Raw genomic sequence first — 11,182 nt, 5'->3', positions numbered from 1 at the left:
TAGGGGATCTAGGATCCCCTAGAACATCATCTTCCTCTATAAAAACAGAACTGTAGAAATATACATATTTTTCTTGCGATGTAGACTCTTAATGTGACATCTCCAAGGGGCTTGATTAACATGAAATAATAATGTCCCGAGGGGATAGGGAAGCTCAGATGCAGCTTCTGCCTTGCAGCACTTCAGCACTTTAATTGCTTTGTGATGGCCACAGTGCTACAACTCCCAACCTTTGAGTTACTCCATCTGAGGGGCTGGGCTATCAGATATGCTAAAATCAATTTCCTTTGCTCATTTTTATCTGTAGGCACTACTTTTTCCTCTGTGATGTGTCTTTAAACATACTTGGCCTAGAAATTCGCATTCTGTGTGTGGAAGAATACATAGTACAATGTTTAGCCAGAAACTTTATCCTGCATTTCACTGATCACAGTAGTGTTGCTTTTCCTCATACCATGTCTGCATTATTTTCTTAAAGGTTGGTTTCCTGAGAAGATGGTATGAATTTAGGATATTTTTTCTTTTTTTCTGTAGCAAAGAAAATATTTTTTTTTTCTTTTTACCTTGGATGTAAAAATGTTGGATACCAGAATTTAGCTGCAGAGTGGAAAGGGCTAATTCCAGACACCTATGGTTTGTATCATGTAGGTGATATTATCTTTATAGACTCACATTTCTATCAACCAAACTATCATCTATGAATTTTTTTATGTGCTTTGCTCCCCATTTTTACTGCATTTGCAATCTAAAATTTGGCATGGCTTCTTTTTTATATATCCCTTTTTATAATGCAAGATTTCTGTTCTTAGGTCTTTACCAGGTTGTGGCAGATAAAACTCCATATGTCAGCATTGAAGAAATTACAAGAAAAGTCTTTATTGGGCCAACAAGATTTGGCCATCCATGTTTCTACAGCCCTGAGGATATAAAACTGGCAAACCTCACTATCAAACATGGTGAGCAGATCATCTTCAACTCTGTGGAAGAGGTCAATGGAACGATGGCTGTGAACTGTGGTGTGGTCAGAAATAACCAGTCTCATTCCTTTACTTTGCCCCTTTCACAAGAAGGAAAATTCTACGAGTGTGAAGATGACCAGATATACACCCTAAAAGAGATTGCAGAATGGAAAATCCCTAAGTGCAGAAACCGGATTGTCAAACTTTCCAATACTTTACATATGTGGGACTCCTCTAATCCACTTCCTGAGAATTTTGATGGCTGCTTGATTCTCACACCTGTCTATGAAGTGCAGGCAGTAATGAAATGTAAGTAGCAATAAAAGTCAATGTTCTGTTAAACTCAGTGTAGCAAAGCAGCCTTAGGTACACGGAATTTGCTTGAAATAGGAAGGAGTCAGTTTGGTCAAGAATTCCTGATCGATATTTGCCACTGATGCTAGTTTCAAGATCAAGAAAGATAAAAATAATATTGCCTATTGGCTAGGAGGTAGAAAAAGATTGCAGACATACATGTGGTAACACACTCAACTACCATTTATTTTTCAGGACAAGGATGCTTCAGAAAGAAAACCATATTCTTTTACTCTATTCCAGAAACAAATATCAATAGAATATAAACAGAAAAGACTCATGGAGCATTTCTGAAACCTCTAGGTTTGAGGAAACAGGAAGACATTAGAAAAGCAGTATCTTTAAAAGCTGTAATTTATGTTATTATTTTTTATTTAAAAAACAAATCTTGTCCATGGCATGTTGACACTGTTCTAGTTGTTCCACCAAAACATTGAACCTCAAGGGTTCTGTTCTTACCAATATCTATATCTATGCCTTACTTTAAATCTGTTAGTGAAATAAGTAGTCATAGGAATAAAATCAGAAGCTGTGCAAGGGTATAAGCACACAGTGAAATGCTCATGAGCTAGGGTGACTTGAATAGCCAAGCTGCAGTAATGACCCACATGTGCATGCATAGCGTACCCTCTCTGAACTGAGATACCTACCTAAGCAAAAAAACAGTTTAAGCTAAAATGTTTGGCATTGCTTGAGGACAGCCCAGGCAGTAGATGGAAACTTGCTGTGATTCTACTTGTTGATGCATCTATCCTGTTGAAGTCTGCAGCATAGGAGCTTCAGCTTCTGGGCAGGTTTTGCTGCTTGTTGCCTTTACTAGAAGCAGACCAGTTAGATCCATAGAAGTGAAATCCTGGGAGAAATTTGTCATTCATGAGGGTACTAAGCTGGAAATCTTTTAATAAGTGAGATTTCTCTGATGAAAGATGTAAGTAAATGGATAAAAGAGAAAGAAATAAAAGTGGACAGAGACCATTAGCACAGTATACGACAGTTATTAAATGTTTATTCTGAGATATTCACTTGTGCTTGCTATGTGATCTAATGTGTGAGTTTGGAAAATATATCTTCATGTAATAAAATAATTCATTTTCTACAACTCTAACTAGATTCAGGAATCTAGCCCATCTCCTGAAGCTGGATTCACTTTGGTGTATTCCTATACCCACTTAGATATATGTGCAGAATCAATAAGAATCTAATGTTTCTAAAAAGCTTTCAGAAGATTCAGAAATGTTTGGTATTCTCTTGTCTTCCAATCCAATATTCCAGTGAGAGCTGTATTTGTTGATTTTTATCTCATGCCCATTTATGTTTCATAGTGTGCCCAACACTTAAGAAGCATGAAATATGTCCTAAATAACTATTTAATACAAACTTGAAAAGTAAGCTTCATGGTACATGTTTGACTACTTTATTTTGGACCATGAAAAATAGATTTTCAACATTTTTAGAAGGACTATAAATAGACACAAGATAAAGTATGAGAAATACTATCCATAATTCAATAAAAAAGATTCCTGATAAGAAGTATAGCAGATTACATTTTCACAGGCTGTGGTCAGGAATCCTCTATACTTCTCATTCTTAATAATGAACAAATTGTGTGTGTGGTATTCCCCCAAATGCTCATAGAAAACTTTCCATTTCAATAGTCATTCCTCCTTCATTGACTTTCCCTTGTCATGCTTAGGATGTTTATCACCTGAAGACGTCAATGTGACAAAAGGAGAGTTAGAATGAACAGATCACTGTCATAAAACTCTATCATATAAAATACATCCGATACCGACTTTTAAGTATAAAATATCGGTACATCCTGCTACAAGAATCCAAGATATACTATCTTTATGTGCAGGACTGTGCAGAAGAAGTCTTACTGAAGAGAGTCATTAAATATTATTTGCTTGTTAAATTTTACTGCCCTGGTCAGTGATCTGTGGTGTCACTGATCTTGAGCCAAATTCTTAAACAAGCCTTAATTGCACAGTCAGCTTTGTGCTTAGAAGTTTTCCATCCAAAATTTTGCAAGTTCACTTATGATGAGAGAGTTGTTGTTCCCTGTCAGAGTGTTAAATGCAATGGCTCGGTTCTGATAGCAAATAAAACCAGATGCCACAGAAGAAAATTTAGGAGTTCCACAGAGGACCATTATAGTAGAAATTTCTTAATTCATTAACAACAAACATAGACTTTGTTATACAAGGGTTTTTTCCTTTTTTAAAAAGTGATATTAGTTTCTAATAATTATATATATTTTAATTATTCTCATATCTATACCAAAAAATCTTATTTCTCACAGACTGGCCACGGCAACAACATGTGTTAGTGGGTTCAAATGCTATTTATTCATTAAAAATATTCCCCCACCCATTTCTTTGCATAAATCGTAAGTCACTATGAAATAAAAGAATAGAAATGCAACTTATATTCAAGAAAGGGAGTTTGATAAGATAAGAGCTGATTAAACTTGGAGATGTTATGAGAAAGATAGTAAGCTAGATTTTTTTTTCCCTTTCCTTTTTCTTAGACTGTTGTTCACTTGCGCACCTTATTCTCGTCTCCTCTTGTTTCTGTCTTCATTTGTGAGGTCTCCTGCATATCTGATAGCCATGTATCTCAAATTAAAACAGTTAGACTTTTTCTATTAATTGTGCATGTTAACATATGGAGGTGCACACCTCAGGGAAGGTACTTCTAGTATCTGTCCAATAGGACATGTATATTTTATTGCAGTGTCCATTTGTAAACAAAAATCAAGGTATTTCTTTTTCTTTTCAGTTCGAAAGGACATAGTTCATATCCTCTCAGATCTAGATGTCGAGGTCAAGGATATAACAGACTGTTATGATATTAGCTCTTTCCTTCAGCCACTGTCTTTGGAAGATGTATTTGAGAGAACAAGCAAGGAATTTCCTATGGTTGCTGAGATAATGGATGGGCCTTTGGGAAGCCAAAAACCTTATAACTTATTGTATACGGGGAAAGAGATCATCATCTACAAAAAGTACCAGGCAACAAGAGTCCTAGCCTCTGAGATCAGAAGTGATTCCCCCAAAAGACATTTTTTAATCCCTATAAGCTACAAAGGAAAGTTCAAGAGAAGACCTCGGGAGTTTCCAACTGCCTATGACTTAGAGATAGCGAGAAACGGAAAGGAACAGCTTCATGTTGTAGCAACTAAAGCCTTTGATTCCCCTCATAAAGAGCTTTTTTCTGTTTCGGTTGGAGACCAGTTTCTAGTTCAGCAACGCCAGACTAGTGAAGTTCTGTATGAGGGAAGAAAGAAAGTCATAGATGTTTTAGCTTGTGAACAAATACTGAGTGATACATATAAGAAAGTGCTCCTCCCTATGTACATGGAAGGTGGCTTTGTGGAAGTGATTCATGACAAGAAACAGTACCAGCTTTCTGAGATTTGCAAAGAATTTCGTTTGCCTTTTAATGTCAAAGTGTCTGTGAGGGACCTTTCTGTTGAGGAAGATGTCTTGGCTGCCGTGCCTGGTCTGCAGTTTGAAGAAGAAATCACAGACTCTTATTTGCTGATCAGTAGCACCAGCAGCCCAGCGGAGAGCTGGGAGATTCCTGTATATCGCTTAAACATGACAATCCATTTGCTCAGCAAAGATGTCCAGACGGTTGTACCTCCTGCAACTAAGACAACAGTGGAAGAGATCAGTGAACAGCAATACTATATGATGCGAAGATATGAAAACCAAGCCCTTCATCCACCACCCAGGCCTCCCAAAAAGCCAACAACACTTGTACCAAAACCTGATTTTGCAGTAGCTAAGCAAGGTGTGTCTGATGTACTACAGGCTCCAAAGGTAAGGCAACCCACCTTGTCTCTGAATCTCTTTACAGTCATAGGTCATATTCTCTCGGTTTACAGTCTCTGTTTCACTGGTGTGTCCTTATCACAGAATCACAGAATGTTAGAGATTGGAAGGGACCTCGAAAGATCTTCTAGTCCAATCCCCCTGCCGGAGCAGGACACCTAGATCAGATCACACAAGAACGCATCCAGGCGGGCTTTGAATGTCTCCAGAGAAGGAGACTCCACAACCTCTCTGGGCAGCCTGTTCCAGTGCTCTGTCACCCTCACTGTAAAGAAGTTTTTCCTCATACTCAAGCGGAACCTCCTATGTTCCAGCTTGAACCCATTGCCCCTTGTCCTATCACTAGATGTCACAGAGACATGTACATGGCATGTACACAGATGGCTCTCAGCTCCCCATAATAGGAACATTAGCCATCATAGACAGCAACAGCTAGAATCTCCAGTGTGTGTTAATTGATCCATGAAAAACAACGGAACTATGCTGACTCACAGCAGAAAGTTTGGCCATATAAATTTACATGGATAATCCTTTACTGCACCAATGCAAAACTGAGGGGAGAGACTTGAAGTGGCTATATTTAAAACTTTATTAAGGGGAAGCATATGTTTTCATGATGTAAAGATAATTTTGCTCATCTGGAAATGGCAGAATTAAATTCACAGAAAGCCAGGTTGTATAGATATTTTTGACTCTATGTTTTTGCACTTTCCCAAGTGGCAAATATATGTGGAATAAAAAGGGAAGCCCTTTTAGAATAGCATTTGATGGTAAGAAAGAGGTGTCCCTTCTAGGACTATTTTCTTTGTGGTTAACCTAAGGCAATGCATTCATTATTTTTTGTGTTGGGTCTGTCTGAGATGGAGTTAATTTTCTTCACAGCAGCCTGTAAGATATTATGTCTTGTATTTGTGGCTAAAAGAGCAGTGATAACACAACATTATTTTGGCTATTGCACAGCAGTGCACCCACAGTGTCAAGGTTCCCCCTTTTCCCCAGCTGCCCCCCTCCAGCACTTAGGCTGGGGGTGTGCAAGAGGCTGGGAAGGGACACAGATGGGATACACATGGGACAGCTGACCCCAACTGACCAAAGGGGTATTCCATGACATACAATGCCATGTTCAGCAATCAAAACTGAGGGGGTTGTTGGTTTGGGAAGGTAGCCATAGCTCAGAGACTGTCTGAGCATCAGTCTGCTCGTGGGAGATGGTGAGTAGCTGCTTCTGCATCACTGGTTTTTTTTTTCCTCTTTCCTTCACTTATTAAACTCTCTGTTTGTCAACCCATGAGTTCTCTTGCTTTGCTCTTACTTTTCTCTGTCCTGATGAGATTATCATCCTGGTGTTGCGGGGGGTGAGCAAGGAGCTGGGTAGGTGCTGAGCTGCGGACTGGGGTCAATCCACCACAATTTTCTTGCATACATTGAAAGAATCAAAGAAAGGCGCCTTGATGGACTTTAAAGAGGGAGACTGTGCAGGAGGTATTTAACCTAGATTTCAGTTGCTCTCGTGTACAAATACAAATTTCCTAAAGAAGAAGAAGGAAAAACATTGGAAATAGTTTCAGGCCTCTGCATTGTAATTGTGCTGCACTTCAAATGCAATGTAACTCATGGAATTCTATTTGGGGGGTTCGGGGAAAGTTATTTTTTGTGTCGCTATCAAATTAAGGTCCAATTGTGGTCACCCTGGAAGGGGATACCCTTGTGAGTACTTCTCATTTCCTGCTGGAGATGTTCATCCCCTTACTGCCAATTCCAAGACCACAGGCAGGTCCACAGCTCCACATGGGTCCTGGGACATGGCTACAACAGACTATAGAAGTGAATTGGTAAGGTGGGTCCCTCAGATAAGGGTGATACAGCAAAAAGCTGTGTCATTTTCTTCTGTCTTTACTCCTACTACGGGAACTTCTTTTCTGCTAGTTTGTACAGTGAATCTTGTAACAGCTTAAATAAGCCATCCTGTTAGGCTAGGCAGGATATGCAAGAAACTGGTCCCTGGAGCTAACAGCCTGGTCCTGGGTTGGAGTTCAGAACTGGGGAAGAATTCCCCAAAGTTGTGTTTCTGGTAGACTCATACCCTTGTCAGGAAGACTCAGACCTCCTGCAGTTACTGATGGCTGTGTGTGGAGAGCAACAGGTAGATGCTGATTCTAGACTAGACTTGTGCAGAAGATATTTTCCTGAAGTGAGGACAGAGCAATAAACACAGGAGAAGGATGAGCTGAGGTTCCTTTGCGCATTCATGAGCGAGAGTGACCTTAGGCTACAGATGTCCAGACAAAGAAATGCATTTAAGCAGACTGTTCCAGAGGACATTTTTTGGTCACATGCTTGATATAAATAAATAATAAACTGCAGTCAGAATGCTTAGAGTTATGCAGATTCATAAATCTCCTTCCCTGGAAACGTGAAACAAGTACAGTTCCCTTATTTATAAGATTAAACATCCTGAGCTGTAACATAATAGGTTTAAAGTCACACAGAATACATTATCTCTTCTATCCCAAGCACCATGAATCCTCTGAGAGAACATGGGTCAGTGGATAGGCTCTGCCTTAACCTTCTCTGTTAGTGGTGGCACAGGGGACACTATGCTTTCTTCTACTTGTATCAGGGATGTCTGAGGGTTCAGAAAGCTGGAGATGGTGCGAAACTGATAAATGGCCCTCTTTGCATATTTTGAGACTATGCACAGACTTATTTACATAAATAACAGATTAATGTCCTAATGAGCCAAACAAGCACGACAAGGTGGCAGCCTGGGATAAGCTTTAGTACTGCATGAATTGCCATGTTCCTCCTGCAGGCAGCTCCCTGCCTGGTGCTCAGGGAGATCTGGATGCTGGAGGGTGGTGAATGCCTTCTTTGACCACCAGTCAGGAAAGTCTGCTTGGCTTGGTGCTCCAGGATTAAATGTTGCTGCTGCATGAATCCACAGAGGACTAAGATCTGGGTGTTTTATGCCAATACCTGAGGATGTTCTGCAAGGGTGGGTCACCTCTAGCTACGGCCTGTGCTTTGATCGCCTCTTAGCTCACAGCAAGGCTGTGAGGGCAGAGAGGCTCCAGCTGTCTCTGCCTGCTGTTCCCTGACCTTGGCAAGGGAACACTAGGGCCAGGAGAGGGACTAGGCAGTGTATCTTTCACTGTACTTTTGATCACATTAGTCACTGAACTGCATGAGATCAGCAGCCAATATGGACTGCAACCTCAGATGAGTGCAAGAACTGCCTCTGTTTTTGTGCGAGATGCAATGCTGCAGAGACACTGATGTTTGCATAGTTCAGCAAAGTCCAGAGACAATAGATGAATTCTCAAACATAGTATAGCTACATTAACCAAGAGCCCTGCCCAGTCTCTTCACAGGACTAATTAATTTGGCTTGGATCCTGTGACAGAGCTTTCACTTCCAGAGCCTGGGGATCTCTCCTCTCCCCTCCACAGTACAGTGCAGACTTTCCCTTTCCCTCTCATCTTGGGTAAGAAACATCCAGACTACACATGTTTGCAATATTGTATTATTTGCTAATTGAATAAGCAAAGACAAACCCCAAGCAAATATATGCAATGAAAACAAATGAAACAAAATAGCATGTATCAAATGATGAAATTAGTCTGATATTTCAAATATCAGATGTCTATCTAATATCAATATCAAATAGCAATATCTAATAACCAGTATCACCTCTACCCACAAGCACGTCCAGCTGAGGACAATGATGACAAAACAATGATTGTACCCTTTGTCTAATGGTAAAGCATAGGATACAAGCAGTCATTCACAAGAATTCCACATTTTCCTCACTGGAATCATTGGAATAAAGTCCTCAAGGGGCTCTAACTGCCATGTCGAATTAAATAGTTTAAGCAAGCCAGTCAATTTCTGATTTGTGAGCTAAGCTAGGAAATTAGAATGACCTAATAAACCCCTAGAAGTTAATGCTACTGATTTGAGAATGGAGCGCCTCACTCTCTTGCCAAGTTGTTCCTGGAGAGAAGTCCCCATGGGAGGAACCAGTCAAGACCTCACCTTCTTGAAATTAAGATTCATTTAAAAATAACAACTCGGATGTGCCTGTTCTTTCCACGGTTAGAACCACCACGGTGAATATAATAAAACAAGTTTTCACCTAGTAACTCCAGCATAAGGTTTCAAGTGAGACCCTGAACAAAAGAGGCTTGAAAATTGTTTCCTAAAATTTCCCTAGGCTTTTTAACTGCTAATGACTCTTTCCTCCCCTTCAAGAGGATTCAAGCAGTAAAAGTTTTCTAGTTTTTTTCTTTTGCCTGTCAGTTCAAGCAGTAAATATCTTACAGTTTTAAGAAGGTGTCCCTCAATGTCTTTGTTTTAAATTGGAAAAATCAAACAAGAGCCCACACCAAATATTGCTAAGTGTGTGTTAATACTGGAGGAACCATAATCAAGGGATGGAAGGTTACAGTTTAGTCCTGATACTCCTAATACCTTGAGGGCACAAAGTGTACTGCTTAGGAATTAAAAAAGGCAGTATTTGGCTCCTGATAAACAGTAAGAGAGATTAGCTCCATCCAGTGCTCTTTTCTGTTGTCTGCTTAGGCACGCATCTAGCCTGAGCAACAGTAGAATCGGTAAAATACTTACCAGCTTCAAATTAGGATTGTTGCTAAATACCTTTATGAATGTGGAACTGGAAAAGTCAGTCACAGACAGTAATCTGCTCAGCTCTGGCAAGAAAGCTGAGAGAATTCCAGCTGGGGAAACTGGAATTTAATAAAACAGTAAGTATCAGGGCACGATAGTTAATCGTAATTCTGTGCTAAGGTCCATTATCCTTCAAAAAGTCATTACAGTGTTACAATATCAGGAACTTTCTTTCTTGCCTGCTTTTTATTTCAAAATTAAAATGAAAGAAAAATTATCACTTCCATCTGGCTTTGCAATTCTACAAACCGAACTATCAAAATCTGCCATTAACATATTTATCGCATCTGTCTTCACAGCAAAATGAAGACTTATCTGGAATTAAATTGATAAGACATAAGCTGCACTTTTCAGCAAATGACTTTTCCTGCAGCGCCTCCTTTCCTTCCTCCTAACTATTTCTTTTCTGCTTCCAGAGCATTTTTCATGTTTTTAGGGCATGTATAGAGTAGATTTAACACAAATATTTCTGCTGTATAGCAAGAAACTAACCTTCCTGAATAAATATGTATTATAAAATGCTTACATGACAGCCAGGGAGGAATAGGCAAGAACAGATTTCAAGAATTAATAATATTTTGGCACTGGAAATGAGGGAGGAAAGTGTGGTTCATTAGCAGACACAAAAAAATGTGCATATGCAAATGTAAGAAAGAGGGTTTCTCTCTGACATGTGCAGCATTGTGGCTGCTAAGGCTGCAGTTCTGCTTCCTTTTGCTCTCTCTTTCTCTATCCCCACTGCAGAGGAGGCTTCTTGCTCCCTGGGGTCTTGCCTTCCCCCCCTCTCTCTCCCCCTGCTTCTCCACATCCCGTGTACTGTTTCTCCCTGTCACTTTCCAATAGCTTTCTAAGTCCCTAATAAATAGTATGGGAAGTCTGAAAGCACAGTCCTTACAGTGTAATGACCACCCAAGTCGTTGTTGTTTTGTCCAAGTTCTTGAAGTCTCTCGAAATCCCACCCCCACTGCAGCCTTGCCCAGGGAGTCAGGCCTCCCTGCAGCTGCACTGCAGCTTCTCGCTCCTCTGAGCAGCACACCCACAGCGTGCCTTTTCCTCCTAACACCCATCCTGTGCCACATGTGCCTCAGGTCCCCCAATGCTGCACTTGCCATGTGCCCTTCAGATCCCCTCTAACCTATATGACCTTGGGCTGTCAGTCCTCTCTACTGCTTTCAGGCAGGCTTGGCTTTTCCTTTTCCTGTTCCTTGTTGCTTCCCAACACAGCTCTCCCAGTTGCTCTTCTCTTACGCAGTGAGCTGAAGCCAAGGCCACAGGGATTATTGGGTAGGAGCTGCAGGGACATCCCAAGGTAGATGTGAGTTTTCATCTCCTTCTCCAGCAGCA

At 40.4% G+C, this 11,182-nt stretch overlaps 1 protein-coding gene across 1 annotated transcript; it reads left to right on the top strand.

Moving 5' to 3' along the window:
* Positions 1–809: 809 nt before the first annotated feature.
* Positions 810–5,140, top strand: THEMIS (thymocyte selection associated; the record flags this gene model as incomplete). Its single annotated transcript, XM_010083773.1, has 2 exons — positions 810–1,268; positions 4,095–5,140. Coding segments are annotated over 2 exons (1,505 nt in total), but the record flags the coding sequence as incomplete, so codon positions are not given.
* Between the last annotated feature and the right edge of the window lie 6,042 nt (positions 5,141–11,182).

This window comes from Pterocles gutturalis, unplaced genomic scaffold (genome assembly GCF_000699245.1).
Source record: "Pterocles gutturalis isolate BGI_N339 unplaced genomic scaffold, ASM69924v1 scaffold8575, whole genome shotgun sequence".
In the NCBI taxonomy this organism is placed as follows: domain Eukaryota; kingdom Metazoa; phylum Chordata; class Aves; order Pterocliformes; family Pteroclidae; genus Pterocles; species Pterocles gutturalis.
Note: the sequence above shows the minus strand (reverse complement) of the source record. Positions and strands in the feature narration are given on the sequence as shown.